The sequence below is a fragment of the Peromyscus maniculatus genome, chromosome 2 (assembly GCF_049852395.1).
Source record: "Peromyscus maniculatus bairdii isolate BWxNUB_F1_BW_parent chromosome 2, HU_Pman_BW_mat_3.1, whole genome shotgun sequence".
Classification (NCBI taxonomy): domain Eukaryota; kingdom Metazoa; phylum Chordata; class Mammalia; order Rodentia; family Cricetidae; genus Peromyscus; species Peromyscus maniculatus.
Genome location: NC_134853.1, coordinates 39,262,078 through 39,284,777, shown reverse-complemented (window position 1 = coordinate 39,284,777; position 22,700 = coordinate 39,262,078). Strand labels below are relative to the sequence as shown.

The 22,700-nt window shown below is 37.5% G+C and overlaps 1 protein-coding gene across 8 annotated transcripts in view; it reads left to right on the top strand.

Annotated features, from left to right (window-relative positions):
- Positions 1-22,700, top strand: part of Rp1 (RP1 axonemal microtubule associated) — a 378,321-nt gene that overhangs the window by 77,142 nt on the left and 278,479 nt on the right. For 6 of the 8 annotated variants that reach the window (XR_013049004.1, XM_076563965.1, XM_076563966.1 and 3 more), the window contains exon 4: positions 21,267-21,430. The exons of 1 other annotated variant lie outside the window; for it this stretch is intronic. Coding sequence is in view for 6 of the 7 variants with exons in the window: in XM_076563965.1 (XP_076420080.1) it covers positions 21,267-21,430 (164 nt within the window). In the remaining variant the exon portion in view is untranslated. Of the gene's footprint in view, positions 1-21,266; positions 21,431-22,700 lie in introns of those variants that run through there. One more of the 8 variants, XM_076563963.1, reaches the window with a different exon arrangement.

Here is a 22,700-nt window from a genome sequence, read left to right as displayed (position 1 = left end):
TCTTTTTCTTTTCTTTTTTTGTTTTTTTTTTTTGACCTACAGTGTGCTCAGTGTCATTGTTGAAAATATTCTGTGGTAGTTTGGGTGAATCAAAAAAAATTCATTCATTTATTTTAGATTTTCTACTTTAATGAAGTACAGGGCTTTAAAGTATTCCCTTACAATATTCTAAATTTGGTGTCCTGTTTATTTCTGATTCTGTTAATTTGGGTCACCCTTTCATTTCTTTTGGTTAGTTGGGCCAATGATCTGTCAATTCGTTTATTTTCTCAAAGAAAATGCTCTTAGGTTTATTGATCCTTTGGATTCTTTGTTTCTTTTTCATTAAGCCATACTTAAAAATAATTTCTCATCATATACTTGTTTTGGGGTTAGCTTGTTCTTATTTTTCCAAAGTTTTGAGTTGGATCATTAAGCAATTTATTTGTGCTCTTTCTAACTTTTAAATGTAGACATGTAGGCCTATAAACTTCCCTCTTAAGACTGCCTTTACTGTGTTTCAGATGTTGTGTTTTTATCTATTTTTAAGTTCTAGGAATAATTTAATTTTTTGGTTGAGTTCTTCTTAGACCATTCATCATTCAGTGTCTTAGTAAGTGTTACTATTGCTGTGAAGAGACACCATGACCATGGCAACTCTTATAAGGAAAACTTTCAATTGAGGTAGCTCACTTACACTTTCAGGGTTCAGTCTATTATCATCATGGTGGGGGAGCATGGCTGCATGCAGGCAGGCATGGTAGTGGAGAAGTAGCTGAGCGTCTTGTAGGCACAGGAAGTCAACTGACTGTCACACTGAGCAAAGCTAGAGCAAAAGAGACCTCAAAGCTCACCCCACAGTGACACTTCCTCCAACAAGGTCACATCTCCTAATGGTGCCACCTCCCTTTGGTGGCCATTTTCTTTCAGATCACTGCATTCAGTAATGAGTTGTTTAGTTTCTATGAGTTTATATGCTTCTGAGAGTTTTGTTTGCTGTTTTATTGCATAATGCCAGAGAGGATATATAGAATTATTGCAGTTTTTCTGTATTTGTTAAGGTTTGTTTGGTGTACCAGTATGTGATCTATTTTAGAGAAACTTCCATACGCTGTTGAGGACAAAGTATAATCTTTGGTGTTGGGGTGAAATATTCTGTAGATATCCAATAGGTCCATTTGATGTAAGATGTCATTTAATTCTGAGGTTTCTTTATTTTTTTCCAGATGACATATTGGAGAAAATGGGGTATTGAAATTACTGCTATAATTGGGTTTGTGTTAATCTGGGTTAAATTAATTCCATTAGTATGCTTCTTATGAAACTATATGTTTGGTGTATATATGCTTATTATTATAAAAATTTCATGATTAAATGTTCTCTTGATTGGAATGAGGCACCTCCTTTGTCTTTTCTGATTGGTTTTAGTTTGAAGGCTATTTTGTCAGCTATTAGGATGGCCATGTTTGCTTGCTTCCAGATTCCATTTTTTTTTAAATATTTTTTTTCTTGTAAACAATAAGAAGATAGATTTTATTGTCATTTATTTATTTATTTTTGGTTTTTGGAGACAGGATTTTTCTCCATGTAGCCCTGGCTGTCCTGGAAGACTGGCCTTAAATTCACAGAGCTCTTCCTGCCTCTGCCTCTGGAGTGCTGGGCTTAAAGGTACATGCCACCACCAACAGGCCAATAGATTTCTTATTTATTTATTTACTGGTTAAAACAAAAAATTCTTTTTTTTTCACGTGCAGCCATTTTTGCTTTACAGTACATTCCAAGCACAGTTTCTCCCAATTTCTCCCACCCCACCTCCCTTTCCCCCAGATCTATCCCTCCATTTCCCTTCAGAAAAGAGCAGGCCTCCCAGGGATACCAACCAAACACAGCATAACCAGATACAATAAGACTATGTACAAACTGTCATATCAAGGATGAGGCAACCCAGTAGGAAAAAAGGGTCCCAAGATGAGGCAAAAGAGTCAAAGATACCCCAGCTTCCACTGTTAGGAGTCCCACAAAAATACCAAGCTAACAGTCATAACATATATGCAGCAGACTAGCACAGATATAGCCAGGCTCGGTGATTACAACTTCAGTCTCTGTGAGCCCCTATGAGTCCTGCTTAGTTGAGTTCTTGGGCCATGTTCTCCTGGTAGCCTAGACCCCTCTGTCTCCTACAATTCTTCTTCTCCATTTTTCACACGGTGTGCCAAGCTCTATAGGGAGGGACCTGATGGAGACTTCCAATTTGGGCTCTCTCTCTGCCTAATGTTTGGCTGTAGGTCTCTGCATCTGATCTATGAGTATATAGGATATCATTAGGAATCATTTTATTTATTTATTTTTATCTATCATAGGTTCTGGAGGTAGGCTAGTGAAAGCTGGTGGATGAGGTGTTCAATGAGACCAGGCAAAAATGGCTCTTAAACCATGGGCCTGTGGGTGCAGAGTTAGCAGCCAGTGGAGGAAAGACAGGAGATGAAAGGAGCAACTCGCCAGGCAGAGGTGGGTCACAAACAAAGCAGGTTTGAAGCCGCACACGTGGAGCTATCTGTGGATACAGGGATGGCCACAGGTGAGGAGGGAGTATGGGAAAGGGAAGATATGAATAACCCAGAAAAAGTGGCTCTTGAACAGGGTTGGAGGGAAATATAATCTTAAAAGTTTTGCAAACTGCTGAGGGAAACAAACATTCTATAAAGGAAAATTAAAGGAGCTGCAATGATTTAACCTAGAGTAGGGGATGAACTTCTCTTCAAATCAAAGGAGAATTGCTGTGAAGAGATTAACAATTTTGTATGTTTACTTGCTTAATGGAAACCCTTAATTATATATAAATAAAAACATACTACATAGGTACACAAATACCCTTGAGTATGAACAACATTTAAAAAATATTTATAGTGAATTGCCTGTGTATCGAGCAGGAAAACCTTTAAAGACTCCTACTCAGTGATATTATAGAAATAAATTTTATAAGTCTTAGAAATCTGTTGCTTAGAAGTGACTGAAAAATAGAATGAATATATGCTGGAAGAAACACATGGAGATTCTAACATAACCTCAGTTTTGTATTGAACTAAAGAGAATTCAGAAGGAGTAACTGGTTTCCCTTCGGAATGACTACTAAATACACAAGTGTTGGAGAAATGTCTACTTCAATTGAAGATGACCGCTATATGACACATGCAGTTTGTGCATTAAACCAATGCCCTCTGCTAATTGAAGTGTAATTGTAATAAAATGAAAAGACAAAAGTTTTGGGGAAATAATAAGAAGAATTAACATTAATTTTGTGCCTGTTCTATACCAGGGGTTATGGCAGAATTATAGATTTATTCTGTTATCCTCATTATATGTAATTTTTATATGTATTAGCTTGGCTCCATTATACCTGTATCATTCCATATATTTGAACTTGGAAGTGAGGATTTTTCAATATATCAGACTTATAAATGAGGAAGTGAATTAATTCATTGTTGGTATCTAATGGTTACTATATATATCAGGATATGAACCTAGTCTTTTATGTTTGCAAATCAGTGTTTTCTTCACACCAGATATTTAGTTTTCTTCACCTGAGGAAGCATAGGTAAATGTTTATAGACAAACATTCGCTCTCAGGGACATTTATAAGCACACACATTGATTTGGAAAGTGTGATATTTAGGCACATGACTGAGTTATGGAGAAGAGCATAACAATTAAAAGTTTAGAAGTAGGTACATAGTTTGAAGTTTGGCAATGATACCACACCAATGTCTTTAGTGGTTAATGCCATTCCAATGTCCTCCATGGCTAATACCACACCAATGTTCTTAGTGACCTCAGTAACATAAGAGAATGAAACTGAAGACACAATGAGAAATTGGTAATAGCTGACATATACTGTACTTCTGACTTTAAATGAAAATGTGCATGTGTTGATTTCTGAGGTCTGAGGCCACATTAATTAATGTTCATGTTTATATTCCAGACTCGCACATTACTGGGGCATGAACAAGTGTATTCTGTATGGGTGAGAAATGTTGCTGTTCGCATTTGTTTTTTGCTTATTTATTGATTCAGATCCTTATCTTTAGAAGAATATTTAAAATAGTAAAGGATAGCATTAATTCCCTTTTATTTTATAAAGCAGTATTTCAACAATTTTAATAAATATCTAAATATTTGCCTTTAAAGGATATTTCATTTTCACAAGACATACACTAAATGAATGAACAAACAAAGCTTGTAGTAAGCTTCAGGCCAGCCTGAACTATAGTATGAGGTCTCATTTAAAAAGCATCTTTCAACACTGTGAAATTTAGAATATTAAGGAAAATTGTAAAGGAAATCATACAGATCTCATCCTTGCTTTTATATAAAGTACTTTAATGGCCAAAAAAAGGAGTCTAGTTTTTTGTATCCAGTAGAGTCCAGATGTTTTTCAACACATGATGGGACACATCTCGATAAACTAATACCCTGCAGATGACTAGTACTGAAGGATGCTTATCTGAGGTCAGGGAGTCTTATCTCAAAATGGAGTGGTGGATTTATGAATTTGCCCACCAGGTGGCAGTTGGACAATGCATTATGGAAGCTGGAACACTCTAAGGAGTCTTGTTTGTGGAGAACGCCTATCAGGGACAGCCTGAACTTTCTGCTTCTGCTTGGAAGAAGGGCGGTGGGGGTGGGGGTGGGACTAATTGTGTAGATATTTCCCCAGGTCTTAAACTTAGAGGGCACAGCACGTTTCAGAAAGAAGGGAAATACTCTTTTAGTAAACAAAGTTGCAACTCCATGGTATAAAGTAAAATGACACTATGAATTGTCAGCCAATACCAGGGAAAACAAATGAAGAGCAAGTGAGGTATTAAAAGTCTTAGCAGAAGTTGAAGGTAAGTTAATGAGCTGTTGTCTCAATGGCTAGGGGTGAGATTTACGGGATACTTTCAGATTGTACCCTTTAACCTTTCAGTCCAATGACCCATTTTCAAGATTTACATTTAATTCTTGAGATCACATTTCATATTTGTGGCAATTGTTGGTAAACTGGGCCAATATTATAAAGTCTTCTGAGGAGTTACCTTGTAAGTTCATAAGAAGTTTATTAGATTTGTAAAACAGAAGTTTTAGAACTAGGGACCATGTTTTAGCTATGGTCCTGACAATATGGCCTTGGATGCTACAAGTATCTTCAATGTAGCTGGAGAGAGACTAAGGTTACAGAGGGGGACCAGGAAAGAAAAACTTCCATGGGATTTCATCTTTGCATTCAGTGTTTATAAGTAATACCTAGTTCTGTAGTGTGATCCTCTCAATTATGATCTAACCTGAAAACGTAGTTATTATTTTTATTTTACTTTTAGTTGGATTTATCTCACACTGAGTTTATTCCAATGTTACAAATGTTTGCTTCTTCAGTTTCTTCTGGGGTATCTTTTTTCTTCAAGACTTTGGAACAGTTTGTTCCTTTTCAGTGAGCATCATCTCAGTGTGGAAGGGGAGCTCATGCACAGGCTAGTATTGCCATGACCTCTCCAAGTTCATTGTTGCATCTCAGGTGTTTTGCTTACCTGGATATTTCAATCACTAGAGAATCTTCATCTAGACCCTTAAGCTCAGCATCATTCTCTGTATTTACAAACACATTTAGCAAAAATTCAGCACTCTTTTTGGGCCACCAACCAGTGTCAGTCCTACTGTTTGGCTTGGGTTCACCCGCACATCTTTAAAGAGACATCCTTCAAGTACTTGGTGGCTTTTTGGATATGCTACCATTGATGGGTATTATTAAAGTGAACAGAAATATTTGAACTTATTGATTTGCATGATTTTGTGGATTTCTGAATCAAGAGAGGAACAAACTATTTTCACAGGTCACCTGAGGCCACTTACAGGAAGATTGTAGGGTTTTTTTTTTTTTTTTTTTTTTTGTATCCTGTTTGTTGAAGTTGAGAGATGTAGTATGGATATATACAAGCACTATTTTTTTTTTCAGTCCATGAGGCCAGTATGTCTTTTCATCTTCTAGTGTCTTCCTCAGTCTTTCTTCAGTATTTAGAATTTTGTTTATAGAAGTCTTTTGTTTCCTAGGTTAGGTTTATTCCCAGGTTTGTTTTTCTTCCTCTCTCCCCCTTTCCCTTCTTTCCTTCCCTTCCCTTTTTTTTCTAGATATTGTGAATTGGATTGTCTCCATGATTTCTTTTTTAGTCTGTCATTTGTATGTAGGAAAACTACTAATTTTTGTGTGTTAATTTTGCTTCCTGCTATTTTGATGAAATTATTTATCAGCTGTATTAATTTTTGGTGTAGTTTTTAGGGTCTCTTGTATAAAAATCATATCATTTGCAAATATGGATACCCCAACTTCTTTTTCTACTTTTATAACCTTTTCTCAACAAAGGATATAAAGTTATGTAATAAAATTAGAATTCAGGTATGGTGACACTAATGGACACTCTTGCCGTGTTCCTGAGCTCCACATGAAAACTTTGAGGGTTTTCTTTGAGCATGGTGTTGGCTATCGGTATGTTTCATATAGCCATCATTATGGTGAGGTATGTTCCCTCCATCCCAAGCCTCTCTGTGATTTTTATCATAAAGGGACATTGGATTTTGTCAACGGATTTTTTTTTTCTATGTCTAATGAGATGATCACTTGATCTCTGTCATTTGGATCTTTTTATGTGATGGATAGTGCTCTTTAAAAGATAGTATTTTAATTCTTTGAGAATTTTCTTAATGTGCTTTGATCATATTTACCCCTTTCCCTTAACTTCTCTTAGACCTCACTCTATACCCAACATCATATTCTCTTTTTAAAAACCCATTGAGTTCAACGTGTGTTGCCAAATTTCTCTTGGGTGTGGGGTCTGCCCTGGAGTGTAGCGGACCCAGTAAGGGCCACACCCTTAAAGAAAATTGACTTTTTCTCTCACTGCAGCTATCAAATGCCAATACCCCCTCAGCTGAGGCAGGACTTTATGCACCTCCTTCACACTGAGGTTTGGTCTGGTTTGAGCTTGCACAGGTCTTCTGTATGTTGTCATAACTGTTGTGAGTTCATATATGAAACTGTCCTGTTATAGTCAGAAAAGTTTCCTTTCAGCCATCTACCAAATTGAGCTCTTTCAATCTTTCTGCCCCTCTTCCTAGAAGATCCCTGAGCCTTGGCAGGGAGGATGCAACATCGATGTCCCATTTATGGCTAAGCACTCTGTGGTCTCTTACTGTCTTCATGTTGATGCACTTGCTGTCATCTGCTGCCAGAAGAAACCCCTCTAGAGATTACTTGACAAGGCACTAATCTATGAGTATAACATAGCATAATATCAATAAGAATATTTTTTTTCTTTTTATTTTGTAAGACTAGTCAAGTTCGGTTTGGGGCTATCTCATCCCTGGTTCCTGAACATCTAGGCAATGCTGGGCATGGGCTCCCTGTCTTGGACTGGATCTCAAGTTAAATCAGGCCATTCCCACAAGTTTTGTGCTCCTATTGCCCTAGCATAGCTTGCGGGCAGGACAGATTGTAGGCCAAAGGTTTTGTGGCTGGGTTGATGTTCGTGTTTCTGTTTTGGTAGCCTGTAGAGTACTTTCTGGCACCAAAGACACTAGAACACAGTGCTGAAGTCTCCAAGACAACACAAGCCTGACCTCTATATTCAATGAGTGGCTTAGACATTGTCCTTGGCAATGGACCTCTGCTGTCCATTTACAGAGAGCAACCCTCTGTGCTAGCATTAGCCTGTGTTGTCTGGGGATCTCCATGAGACACTCTTGGCCAACAATTCAACTAAATACACCCCAGTTTCACCACTGAGAGACTTGCCTGGCTACAAAAGATGGGCAGTTCAGAGTCCATATCCCACATTACTAGGAGTTCTCACTAGAATTACTCTCATAGATTCCAGGAACTTTCTACTGCACTATGTTTCCACATCACACCCCAAATGCCCCCACCCCCAATTCCAGCTATCTCTCCCCCACTCTCTTCCTCCATCCCATCTCCTCCCCGACCTGATCCCATTCTTGTCCCCACCTGTCCTCAGTCTACTGGCAAAATTTTTTCTATATCTCCTTCCCTGGAAGATCCATGCATTCTCCCTAGAGCCCTCCTCTACCTAGCCTCTCTGGGTCTACAGATTGGTTATTATTTGCTTAATGGCTAATATCCACTTGTAAGTGAATACGTTTGTCTATCTGGGTCTGGGTTACCTCACTCAGAATGATTTTTTCCTAGTTCCATCCATTTTCATACAAATTTTATTACATTATTGTTTTTTTAAACAGCTGACTAATACTCCACTGTGTAAATAAACCACATTTTCTTTATCTAGGTTGTTTCTAATTTCTGGCTATTATCAATAATGCCACAATGAATATAGTTGAACAAATACCCTTGTGGTAGGATAGTACGTCCTTTCAGTATATGCCCAAGAGTAATATAGCTGCATTTTAAGGCAGATTCATTCCCAATTTTATAAGGAATCACTATATTGATTTCAGTAGTGGCTATACAAGTTTGCTACCCAACCACAGGACCCTAAAAGAATCTCTCCATGTCATGTAACAGTCTAAATACCAAGTTTACAGAGCAAAGAAAGGATATCAAAAGCTCCAAGAGTGAGAACAAAAAATAAACAAAAGCAGACTCATTCCAATAACAGCTGATTCTACAAGAGATTTATCTACAAAAGCCAAAACTGCTTGAATCATTGTTCTACAAATTTAAGAAAACTACAAATGCCTGTAGTCAGAAGGTTTCTCCAGTCCTGCCAGGCCCCCACAGTCCTATGGCTCACTTATAAAATAATCACTCAGAAGCTTATATTAATTATAACTGCTTGTCCATTAGCTCAGGCTTATTATGGACTTACACTTAAATTAACCTATAATTCTTATTTATGTTTAGCCACATGGCCTGGTACCTTTTCTCAGTTCTGCTTTGTCATCTTGCTTCCTCTGTGTCTGGCTGGCAACTCTTGACTCTGCTCTTTCTCTTCCCACAATTCTCCTCATCTGCTTACCCCACCTATAATTCCTGTCTGGCTACTGGCCAATCAGCATTTTATTTATCAACCAATCAGAGCAACACATATTCATAGCATACAGAGAGACATCCCACAGCACTTTGCCTTTTCTGTCTAATAAAAAAGGAAGGTTTTAACTTTAACATAGTAAAATTAGCTATAACAAAGCAGTTATCAAGCAAGAATTATAATTATAATATCTATATTTGTATTTGGCAAAAAGTAAAGAAAATATTCTATCTACCCTGTATTTGTGAGTCTAAAGTTTCATATCTTATTTTTTATCATGACTAATGAAAACTATAATTATAACTATCTAGTCTTCAGCTACATCAAAGACCACAGAAGGATGTAATATTACTTAAGTAAATAGGAAGTGTATTGAAAGCAACTTCCAAAATTCTGGAAATGATGGAGACAGTTCCCTGCCTGGACAGTCATCCAAAGATCCTCTGTAACGTTGGGGCATCCATCTTCAGCCTATGTCTAGAGTCTCTCAGACACTTCTCTGTGTCCTGTCGAATGTCTGGCAGTTTCCTCTGGGAAGCAGGAACTGAAGGACTATTTTGCCTTGTTTTGGCAAATTCAGTGGTCATTTTTTCCTATGGGTCTTGCATATCCAGTTTATACAACATATTACCAAATAGTCAATGCAAGGGTACTTTTTCCTCCCAGTGGCTAACTTTTGCCACAAAGAAAGCAAACTCCACAATGAGTTTCTTCAATGCCCATCATCTTCTCTGAAGTAGATTGGTGCTGCCAGGAGCAGACATGTCTCAATGTCCAGAAAGTCTAAGTTTTAAAAACATTTTTAAATGCCATAATCTGTAGGTCTTTGGAGTGTTTGAAGATTACTACCTAATTGAAATATATCTATGTATTACCTAGAAAACTTAACTAACATGACTATAAGTTTGATTATCATAGATGACTAATGATTATTCTATTTCTTAATTATATATTACAATTTTAGATGAGTTGCATAAACATAATACCTTAAACAAGAGTAGAAATACACAGAGTATAACAAAATTAACTTTAAATTTATATCAATAAACTAAAATCCATAGCATTGTTAAATATTTCAAACAAGTTGTTGCTCTTTAAAAGTAGATTGAATAATCTACCCTTTCATCCTATCTTATCTATAGCATCATCCCTTTTCTTCCTGTGCAGCTTGGAGATGCCACTGTGTACTGCGGCGGTAATCTGCCATGCTGCTTAGTTTATGGCTCCTTGTGGCAAGCTCTGTATCACAGGCAGCTGTTGGGAGAAGAGTCTCTACACTGCCACTCACTTGAGAATGTGAGGCTAGGAAGCCCAGTGTGGCTCTGTTTCTGTGTATCCAGAACCTTCAAGTTTTCTTAAGTATGTGTGCCTCAGTGCCAGATGGTGAGTGCCAAATGTAGTCAGAAGGTTTCTCCAGTCCCTCCAGGCCCCTGAACTCCCATGGCCCACCTATAAACTAACCACTTAGAAGCTTATATTAATTATTACTGCTTGGCCATTAGCTCAGGCTTATTACGGACTAGCTCTTACACTTAAGTTAACCTATAATTATTATTTATGTTTAGCCACATGGCTTGGTACTGTCTTCAGTTCTGCCTTGTCATCTTGCTTCCTCTGTGTCTGGCTAGCAACTCCTGACTCTGTTCTTCCTCTTCCCACAATTCTCCTTGTCTGCTTACCCTACCTATACTTCTTGCCTGGCTACTGAACAATCAGCATTTTATTTATCAACCAATCAAAACAACACACATTCACAGCATGCAGCATGACATCCTACAGCAGATGCCAGCCCATACTGTTATTGCCAGCAAACCTATCAGTTGTAATAAAAGAAGAAAGGAGAACTTTTCATGAGAATAAGAGATTTATGGAATTTATGGCCACTGATCCAGACTACAGAGGATCCTGGAAGGAAAATCTAGGTGTGAAGAGCTTAAACATTTCTAAGAATGCACAGGAAACAATATATAATTATTGAACACTGAATCCAAAGAAGTCTAATAAAACAACACAAAAGTAATACATTAACAGAAATTAATACATATTGTTCAACAATGGCTCATAATATTAATGGTCTCAGCTTAACCAATAAAGAAAAATAGACTAACAGACTAAATTCCAAGAACCACATCTCATTTTCAATGGTAGACACTACATTAAAATGAAAAGGTATTTCAATCAAATGAATCTAAGAAGCAAGCATATATACCTATTCTAATGTCTGACAGTGAAAAATAGTCAGAAGAGAAAAGGAGGGACACTTTATTCTTAGTAAAGAGAAAATCCACTGACAGGATAGTAAAATCCAAAACATACATGCAGCAAACACAGAATCACACACTCTTATAGAAGACATACTATTAAATTTAAAACCACTGATTGACCCCAGCACATGGATAGTGGGTGCTTTCAATATCCCACTTTCACCAAAAGATAGGTCATCTAAAAACAAAGTAAACTCCCAAGCATAAGGATACCATAAATTTAATGGATATAACAGAGCTATACAGAACATTACACCAAAACACTAAAGAATGAATGTTCCTCTCAGCAGCTCAGGGGATTCCTTCAAAACAGATTGCTCTAGGACATGAAGCAGGTTTCAATGAATACAGGAAAACTGAAATCCCATCCTGCATTCTATCTGACAACCATGGAATAAAACTGGATATGGTCATCAACAGAAACCATAGAATATACACAAATTATGGAAACTAAATAATACACTACTGAATGACAATTGGGTGAAGGAAGAATTTGAGAAGGAACTTGGACAGTTTCTAGAACTGCATGAAAAAGAAAATAACAAACCAAAATCTATGAGATAAATGAAGACAGCCCTAAGAGAAAGAGTTGAACTATATGCTTACATAAATATTGAAAGATTAAAATTAATAACTTAATGGTGCACATGAAGGGTTTAGAAAAACAAGAACAAATAATGCTCCCCCCAAAGGAGACAGGAAGAGATAATCAGAATCAGGGATTAACTAATGAAATAGGAATGAAAAAAACAAGAACAATAAATGAGATGAAGAATTGGTTCTTTGAAAATACTTACAAGAGTGACAAACCTTTAGCAAAATTGATTACAAGAAAGAGGACTCAAATTAATCAAGTTACAGATCAAAAGGAGACATCACAACAGACATTGAGGAAAGAAGATTTATAAGGCATAGTCAAGAAATTTGTATTCCACCACACTTGAAAAATCTAAGAAAATAGATGAATTTCTCGATATATACAATTTGCTAATGCAAAATTAAGATTAAATAAATAATTTAAATAGACACATATCACCTAAGGAGATAGAAGTAGTAATTAAAAATCTGCCAATGATCACACATCTTTAATTCCTGTTCTTAAGAAGCAGAGGCAGGGGTACCTTTGTGAATTAGAGGCCATCCTCATCTATATAGGGACAGGAAGCCCACTATCAAAAATTGAGGAGAAACTCAAAGCATTTACACTAAAATCAGGAAAAAGACAAGGATGTCCAGTCTCCTCTCACCTGCTCAAGATAAGTACTTGAAGTCTTAGTTACTAAATAAGACAAGTGATGGAAATGAATGTGCTACACATAGGAAAGGAAGAATGAAAAGTTTTTGCACCCTGATAAGCCTCTCTGCTGATGCAGCAATCCAAATCAGACCAAATCAGACTGAATTAGAAAATCCCCAGTGTAGCTAAAGAGCTTCTCTCCGGGTCCCACCAAGTCCCACCAAGCCCCCACAGTCCCATAACCCATGTATAAAATAATCACTCAGAAGCTTATATTATTATAAACTGTATGGCCGTGGCAGGCTTCTTGTTATCTACTTCTTTTGTCTTAAATTAACCCATTTCTATTAATCTATATGTTGCCACATGTTCCGTGGCTTTACCTGTTGCCTCTACATGATGTTCCCCGAAGGACAGCTGGTGTCTCCTCTCTCTGCCTTCCTCTCCTTTTCCTCTCTTCTCTCTGCTAGTCCCACCTATACTTCCTGCCTGGCTACTGGCCAATCAGTGTTTTATTTATACAGAGCAATATCCACAGCATCCCAGTTTAATGGGCAAAGCATTCCTGGGTGATTCTCTGGCCTCCCAGAGAGGAGACAGGGACAAGAGACTGAAAAACCATATGTCTGTTTCTTGAGGGGCAGTTTAAATACCCTATAGGAGTGGTCTTGAGTATCTCTGGGGGATGAGCCATGTTTGGCAGGGCTTTCTGAGGGGCAGGGTCTGGGCAGAGAGGTGGGGCTTCCACCAGAACATTCCAGACTTTTTGGGTATATGTATACCAGGGTGCCAGGGGCTGAGGTGGAGGTTCCATCAGAACAAAAAAGTCAAAGTATCTTTATTTATAGGTGATATTATTATAGACATAAAAGATCCTAAAGACTCCACCAGAAAACACCTATAGATAATAAACACATTCACCATGTAGCAGGACACAAAATCAACACATAAAACCCTCTAACTTTCTAAATAGTGTATATATATATATATATATATATATATATATATATATATATATATATATATATATATATCTGTATATAATAAACTATATATATTTCTATATACACTGAGAAAGAAATCAAGGAAACAATACCTAATTAATAGTAGACTCAAAACATCTTGGAATAGATTTAATTAAGGAATAAAAGACTTGTACAATAAAAATTTAAGACACAAAACAAAGGATAACTGAAGAAGATATTACAAGATGGAAATGCCTCCCTTGATCCTGGATTTGTAGGATTAATGTGAAAATGACCATGCTATAAAAAGCAATATATAGGGCCGAGCTCCAGGAGTTCAGTTGAAGAGAGGGAAGAAGGATTATATAAGCAAGGTGTGTGTGGGGGGGTCAAGATCATGATGGGAAACCCACAGAGACAGCTGACCCAAGCTCGTGGGAGCTCACAGGCTCTAGACCCAACTAGGGAGCCTGTGTGGGACCAATCTAGGTCCTCTACATAAGGGTGACAATTACATAGCTTGGTCTGTTTGTGGGGCCTCTAGCAGTGGGACCAGGATCTGTTCCTGGCATGTGAGCTGGCTTTTTGGAACCTGGTCCCTGTGGTGGGATGTCTTGTTCAGCCTTGATGCAGTAGAGAGGAGCTTGGTCCTGCCTCAACTTGATATGCCATGCTTTGGTGACTTCATGGGAGTCCTTACCCTTTCTGAGGAGTAGATGGGGGATGTAGAAAGGAGGTGGGAAGAGGGAATGGGAGGAAAGGAGAGAAGGGAAACTGTGTTGATATGTAAAATTTAAAATTTTTTTAAAAAGCAATATACAGATTCCATTCAATCCATATCAAAATTCTAATGAAGTTAAACAGGAATTATCAAAATAATCTTAAATTTCATATGGACAAACAAAGGGCCCAGGGCAGCTATAATGATCCTTAACAACGAAAAAGCTGGTGGAGCTAGCTATCAACATCCCATATTTCAAGATATATTACAGAGATATAGTAATAAAAACAACATGGTACTGGGATAAAACCAGACTCATTTATTAATGGGATAGAATTAAAGACCAGATATAAGTTCACACACCTGCAGCCACCTGATTAAAAACATTATGATATTTTATTTACTCCCAGTGTGTGTGTGTGTGTGTGTGTGTGTGTGTGTGTGTGTGTGTGTGTTTATATCATGGCCTATGGATGGAAGTCAGAGGACAACTTGTGTGAATTGGTTCTCTCCTTCTACCTTGTAGGTCCTAGGAATCAAAGTTAGTTTATTAGGCTTGGCAGAACGTGCATTCACCTACTCAGTTATCACATCAGCCTAGGTCACTTAGTTTTGACAAAGGAGTCAACAATACACATAGAAGAAAAGACAGCTTCCCCAATAAATGGTGCTTGTTAATCTGGTTGGCTGCATGGATAGGAATGCTGCCTATGCAAACGCAACTCCAAGTGGATCAAGTACTATGTAAGACCTAACACACTTCATTTGGTAGAAGAGAAAACAGAAAGGACTTTATGAATGAGGCTCTGACAACAAAGGAATTCAGACCAACAATTAATAAATCCTACCACATGAAACACAAAACCACCTAGACCACAAAGAAAAGCATCATATGAGAAACTCCAGAATGGTTAAAGGACTTTACCAGCTATTCATCTGAGAGAGGATTAGTATCTAGAATATAAAAATAACTCAAAAAACTAAACAGGAAAACAAACAACCCAATTGAAAATGAGCATTGAACTAAACAAGTTCTCAAAAGATGAAACATGACTAAGAAACACTTAAAGAATGTGTAACATTCTTGGTTATGATAGAAATATAGCTTATAATTACTTTGAGATTTTGTATTACTCTAGTAAAAATGATTAAGATTAAAAAACATCATGACAAATTGTTGGCATGGGTGTGAGGAAAGGTGAACACTCATTCACTGCTGGTGGGAGTGTAAAGTGGTCCAGCCATTATGAAAATCTGCACTAGGCATGGGGAGGCCTTTGAGTTGGTGGTCAGTGGTGTCTAAACAACTTCTAAAACATATTAGGCTATTATCCTTGTTCTTGGATGCCTCCCAGAATGTGGTGATAATATCATATTGTTGAAGACATGACCTAGAAGCCTTCTCATTTTGGAATGGAATCTATTTTTTTTTTTTTTTTTTTTTTTTTTTTTTTTGGTTTTTTGAGACAGGGTTTCTCTGTGTAGCTTTGTGCCTTTCCTGAAACTCACTTTGTAGACCAGGCTGGCCTCGAACTCACAGAGATCCTCCTGCCTCTGCCTCCCGAGTGCTGGGATTAAAGGCGTGTGCCACCACTGCCCGGCATGGAATCTATTCTTATAGAAAGTCTTCTCTTTAACTAGTTTATATAAAAGCAGCTTCTAGCCTTACATCTTTCTGGGAAATTTTAGTATAATTTTATTTGGATCTACATTTCAATTACATTTGCAATGACTCTATTTCCAAATAAGGTCATCTTCATAAGTAGCAGGGATTAGGAACTGAACATATTTTTTTTCTAAAGTTATAATTTGTTATTTTGCATTTGTTAATAAGATTCATTCACCTGGACTTTGTGAAGAAAAGTGTTAGGAATATTTATGGAAAAGTATGGATGTATTTTAAATCTGTTTAACTTTGTAAGAAGCTGTTTGTTGAACTCTTTCTTACTATGTCATGTTGACAGATCCAATTGTTCCCTTCCTTATTAGCTTCTTTCCTTCATCAGCTCTTTGTGTTGTTACCAGCAGTTCTGTACCTCTCTGTGGTTTTAAATTGCATGTCTCAAATGAGTAATGATGCAGGGTAAATTTTTATGTATTCTTTATTCTGTTCATGTGATGAATTGCATTGATGAATTTCAGAATACTAAACATTTTATATTCCTGGCATAAACTTGGAGGTTAAGTTGACTTCCTAATATTCCTCTATAGTTTTCTGTTTTGTTGTAAAGTAGCATGAGTTTTATGATTCATAAGTAATTGACTTTATTATTACATTTTCCCATATATTTTGCTATATTTTGATTTTCTAATAATCTTTTCTTTTTCTAGTTTTGGTATCAGAGTAATGTGCTTATATAATGATTTTGGAACTATTCTGAAGGGTTTGTGTAGAACTGATTTTTTTTAAGTAAATGGAAGGAAATTCCCAGTGAAGCCATTGGTTTCAATTTTTTTAATAAAAATTTTATACTATGGACCCTTTTTTAAAAGAAAGTGTAGAACCTCTTAGGTTTTTTATTAATTTTACTAATTTTGTATGTGCTTTATTCTAATCTGCTTACTTACCCCTTCAACATACTTTTTTTTTTTTTTAAATCTGTGGACATGATGGAGAATAAGGGTATTGGAACCATACTTATAATTTCTGTTTTACTTTCTTTTTCCCTATTTATGAGAAAGGTAGGTTGGATACCTTATAAATACCTTACAAATACTTCACGCCTCTGTTTACTAATGTCTGAGTGTATAGCTTATAAGAATCATGGATAGCTTTTGTTCTTTTTAAAATGTTTACTGATGCGAGTCGCATGCTCCCCTTTGGCTTCTATGCTCTTCTCTTTAAAGTTTGGTTAATCAGCTTGTCTGTGATCTGTTCTTACCTCACCAAAGTCTTATAATAAGAAAATTTTGTGTTTTTCCTGTTTTTGTATGTTGTTTTATGTAGATTATAAACAAATAAAGTATGAAAATATTTTCTATGTCCTAACCCTTCTTTCCTACACACTAGATTTCTAACAATAATTCAGTGGCCTATTGCCTTCTGATTGAATGGATTTATATTTTAAACTAAAATAGGAGCCTTGGTTCATAATCTTTAGATTTGACTCCACTTTTATAGTATTCTCTTACAAGGGTAAGGTTTTCATGATTTATAGAGGTGCAGCTACCTTAGGCAAACAGACACCATGTTTCATTATTTTTTAAATTTCCATTTTTATACCTTTTATCCTTTTCTGCCTTGGTTGTTGGAAATGTAATTTTTTTCCCTATTGATTTGTTCCTTGCACATTGAGCAGTGAAGATTCTGTGAGACTCTTGTTACTTTTGCTAAGATGGTAGTGTCTGAAAAGCTTAGTTATACTTTGCTCCATTCAGCACTAACATTCTTGGAATCTACCAGAACAGCTAGAGTCTCCCAGCTCTAATTTCTTGAAATTTAAGTATTTATGCTGTTAAAATGGGTTAGTATATTCCTTATTTTAAGCTCCACTACAGAGCTGTAGTAATAAAAACCACATGGTATTGGCATAACAACAGACACTTGCATCAATGGAATCAAATCAGAGACTCAAATGTCAACCCACATACCTATGGACAACTGATTTTTGCAAAGAAGCTAAAATCATACAATGGAAAAAAAGACAGCTTTTCTAACTGGATGTAGAAAAATGCAAATAGACCCATATCTATCACCCTGCACAAAATTCATCTAAGTCTAGCAAAGACCTCAATATAAATCTACTTACACTGAACCTGATGGAAGAGAAAATGAGGAATGATCTCAAATGCTTTGGTACAGAAGACAATTTCCTGAACAGAACACCTGAACAGCACAGGTACTAAGATGGACAATTAATAAATGGAACCTCATGAAATTGTCAAGTTTCCATAAGGCAAAGAACATCATCAACAGGACAAAACAGTAGCCTAGAGAATGGGAAAAGATCTTTACCAAGCTGGCATCCGACAGAGGGCAGATTTCCAAAATATATAAAGAACTTAAGAAACTAGATACCAACAAACCACATAATATAATTTAAAAAAAGGGGTGCAGATGTAAACAGAGAATTCTCAACAGAAGAATTTCAAATGGCTGAAACACTTAAGGGGATGTTCAACATCCTTAGCCATGAGGGAAATGCAAATCAAAAGACTCTATAAGATTCCATCTTATACCTGTCAGAATGACTAAGATCAAAACCACAAGTGATAGCTCATGCTGGAAAGGATGTGGAGCAAGGGGAACACACCTCCATTGCTGGTGGGAGTGCAAACTTGTACAGCCACTTTGGAAGTCAGTGTGGTGGTTCCTCAGAAAACTGGGAATCAACCTGCCAAGAGACCCAACTATACCACTCTTGGGCGTATACCCAAAGGATGCTCAATCATACCACAAGGACACTTGCTCAGCTATGTTTGTAGCAGCTTTATTTGTAATAGCCAGAACCTGGAAACAACCTAGATGTCCATCTATGGATAAAGAAAATGTGGTTCATTTAACATAGCTGTTAAAAACATCAATGCCAGGAAATTTGAAGGCAAATGGATGGGACAAGAAAAATCATCCTGAGTGAGGAAACCCAGACCAATAAAGACAAACATTGTATGTACTCACTCATAAGTGGATATTAGCTATAAAATGAAGGATAACTATGCTACAATCCGCACACCCAAAGAGACAAGATAAAAAGGAAAGTTCATGGGATACACTCAGATCTTCCTGGGAAAGGGAAGTAGAAGAGATTTCATGAGTGGAGTGAGGGAGGGTGGGGCAGGTGAAACACAATCCTAATTAGTCTTAACAATAAAAACCCAGAGTCAGATATTAGAGTGAAAGCTGAAAGATCAGAGAAGCAGAGCAGGCAGCCACCAGAGACTTCTTACCTCTATGAAATCTCAAACTGAGTGGAGCAGATCCTGTCTCTATGAATCCTCAAACTGAATGGGGCCAAGATCCTGTCTCTACCCACCTTATATTCCTGTCTCTACCTCCCTAGTGCTGGAATTAAAGGCATGAGCCTCAGATGTGCTGGGATCAAAGGCATGATCCTGCCATGTGCTGGGATTAAAGGCCTGTGCCACCACCACCTGGCACTGTTTCTCATTTAGACTGGTTCAATCTCATGTAGCCCAGGGTGGCCCTGAACTCCCGATCTTCCTGTTTCCTCCTCCCAAGTGCTGGGATTAAAGGTGTGTGCCACCACTGCCTGGCCTCTATGGTTAACTAGTGGCTAGCTCCATCCTCTGATCTCCAGGCAAGCTTTATTTGTCAGAACACAAAATATCACACAACAGGTGGGAACTTGAGTGATCAGGTTGGGAGGGCATGGAGGGGAAGAGTGCTGAGGGGGACTCTGGGGGCGCATTTCAGGGTTGGACAGAAGTCCAGGGGGATCTCCCAGGAGTCTACAAGAAAGACTCCAGCTTAGATCCCTAGCAATAGTAGATATGTAGTCTGCACTGGCCAACTTCTGTGACCAGATTGGTGCCTAGCCCAATTGTCATCAGAGAGGTATCATATAGCAACTGATGGAAACAGATGCAAAGATCCACAGCTGAGCATTAGATGGAGTACAGGAATCCTGAGGAGGAAGAAAAAGCACTGTAGGAGCCAGAGGGGTCAAGGACACTAAAGAAAATCTCACACAATCAACTAACCTGGGTTCCCAGGGATTCACAGAGACTGAGCTGACAACCAGGGAGCCTTCATGAGACTCACCTAGGCCCTCTGCATATATAGCACAGTTGTGTATCTTGGTCCTCTTATGGGACTCCTAAAAGTGGGAGCAGGGGCTGGCTCTCACTCTTTTACTGGCTTTTGGGATTCTACTTCTCATATTGGGTTGTCTTGCTCAGCCTTAAAACATGGGGAGGTACTTGGTCTTACTGCAACTTGATATGCAGTGTTTTATTGATAATCATAGGAGACCTGCCCTTTCCTGGATGGAGATGGAAGAGGACAGGATTGAGAGGTGGGAGGGTAGGGTAGGGGAGAGGGGCTGAGATTAGGGGATGGGGCAGGGAGGCTCCGTCTGAGATGTAAAATAAGTAGATGAACAAAAAAGTAAAACAACAACAATCAAACAGATTGGTATTTTCTGCTAATTAAAGAAATTGTTTTTACATATAAAAGAAGCATCTACCAAGATGATATGGTAGATTTGGCATTGCTTTTTATCCTGTAGTAGACAAGTAAAATAAAAATTTGAATTTTAAAGTAGACATTTACAAATGTAGCATTTATTTGATATATTACAGTGTCATAAATAAAATTTAAATCTATAATTTGAATATTTATTATAATGATCAAATATAAAATATACTTTGCTTCAAATTTAGAAGAAAAATTACAGTCTAATGACTAGAATGTCATTTGAGTTTCTGAATTTATTTTTTTCTTTTGTAGAATTATGAAGGTGCTCTCTAATTTCTCACTTATTAACATGCAGATTACATTTCAGATGTTTACCCCCCAAAACATCTGGCAAAATTAAAATGAAGCTGTGCAACAAAATTCTGTCAACTTTATTATATTCAAAATGAGTCATTTATTTTATAGCAACACTTTTGTATTGCTGGTGATACACAGTTTTCCTCATTTTTGTGACCTCAGTATTATCTGTTTATCTGAGACAGTTAAATAATTGATGCAAGATGTCTCAAATTCTTTCTATTTTAGAATATATATATATATATATATATATTAACATTTAAAATTCTAATTCTAATTCTGTGCACACGTATTACATGTTAGAAATAAGACTATTATAGACATTTTATCAAAATGGGAGTTCCATGGAAGTTCCAGAGTGACTCCCAGAGGTCAGCATGACCAACAACAAGGGGTCACTAGTCTCTATGCTTGTTTTTAAATTTGCTTTGGGAAATATTTTCAGCCTCAATGTAGTTTTGGCAATTATATTAGGATTTTATAAAATCAAATTTTAAACCCCAGTGTTATTATGCTTTTCCAGATGAATTGAAAAAGAGAAAATTTTTATTTGTTTTGCACTCTATCTTTGTAATGTCCTGCCATAACACTGTATGCTATTTGTGCTTCTCTAGGTGGAAACTGGAAGGTTTCAGTAACCACGAGTGACTTTCCCAATGCAGGGACCAGCTCACAGGTTTATATTGTATTATATGGACAATGTAGAAGCTCAGTGCCTATATATCTTTATGGAAGAGATGGGGCTCGGTTTCAGGACGGACATGAAGACATCTTTACTGTAAGTCATAAACTGGAGTAGAATGTATTAATGAAGGGATATAGCCAGTGGAGCTTTGGAATGAGTGCAGCTGTCAATAGACCCTTCCTACTAAACAACTAATCTTGTTAGCTAAAAGACTAGTTAAAAGAAATTCATGGCTGACTTTGTTCTAGCAGATTTACCAGAAGTAAATCGACCACATGGGGAAAACAATAACTAGAGAGAAACACTTTATGCTTTATAGTCATTGTTTTTATATGGTCTTGGCCACACCAAGCTGGGACTTAAGTAGGCAATTTTCACTCTCCTTCCTGTCTTCCATTATAATCTCTCCAGTCTCATCTGAGTCCTGGAACAGACTTCTTTCAGGATCACAATCTCCCATCTGACCTCCATTCCCTGTGGACTCCATCATACCTTGGAGCGGACCCAGATTTCCTCCTTCCTATGGACCCTTTCAGCACCCCTTTCTAGTGTATCTCTGTTCCTTTATATCAGCCCCAGATACCTAGAAACACTTTTTATGTGGGACCTTCATTGACCATATATGGTAGGGACTCAGGTAAATGATTCACATTGTGTTTCCTCTCTTCCATTATGAACTCTCTATTCTCATCCTCAGCCTGGTAACAGCCTGCTTGAAGATACCCCTCCTCCCACCTCAACTCCACCTATTGGACATCCAACTCTTGCTTCAGACCCAGGCTCCCCCTAGCCATTTCATCCCTGTCTCTTCAGATTATTCTTAGCCTTACTGCAATCTGCTTGTAGGGTCCCCTCTTCCCACTATAATTCCAACTCCCTGAAGACCCTGCCTCTTGATGTGGACCAAATCCCCTTAGCCCTTTCCTGAAGTGCCTCTCAGCTTTTTCTCCTAGCCCATGTCTATCCTCTCTGTGACCCAGGGACCCACAGAAGCAGTCTATACCAAGCAACCCATACTCACCACAGTTTCTTAAGATGCAGAGAGAGCAACATAAACCAAGGAAAGCAATACCCACCAAATAAAAGCAAGACCAGATATCATGAATTACAATCACTTCAGTCATCCCAAACCAGATGCCTATATACTAGCACAAAACACAAATACTAACAGTAAGACAACGCCCCTCCACCAGAACTCAGACACCCCACTTCAGTAGGCCCTGAGAAAGGCACTATAGCTCAAGTCTCAGACAAAAATTTCAAAATAGCAATTGTGATTAAGTTTAAGGACCTTAAAGAGGATATGAAGGAAGCCTATGAAAACACAAACAGTGAAATGAAATGTTAAAAACAATTCAAGACA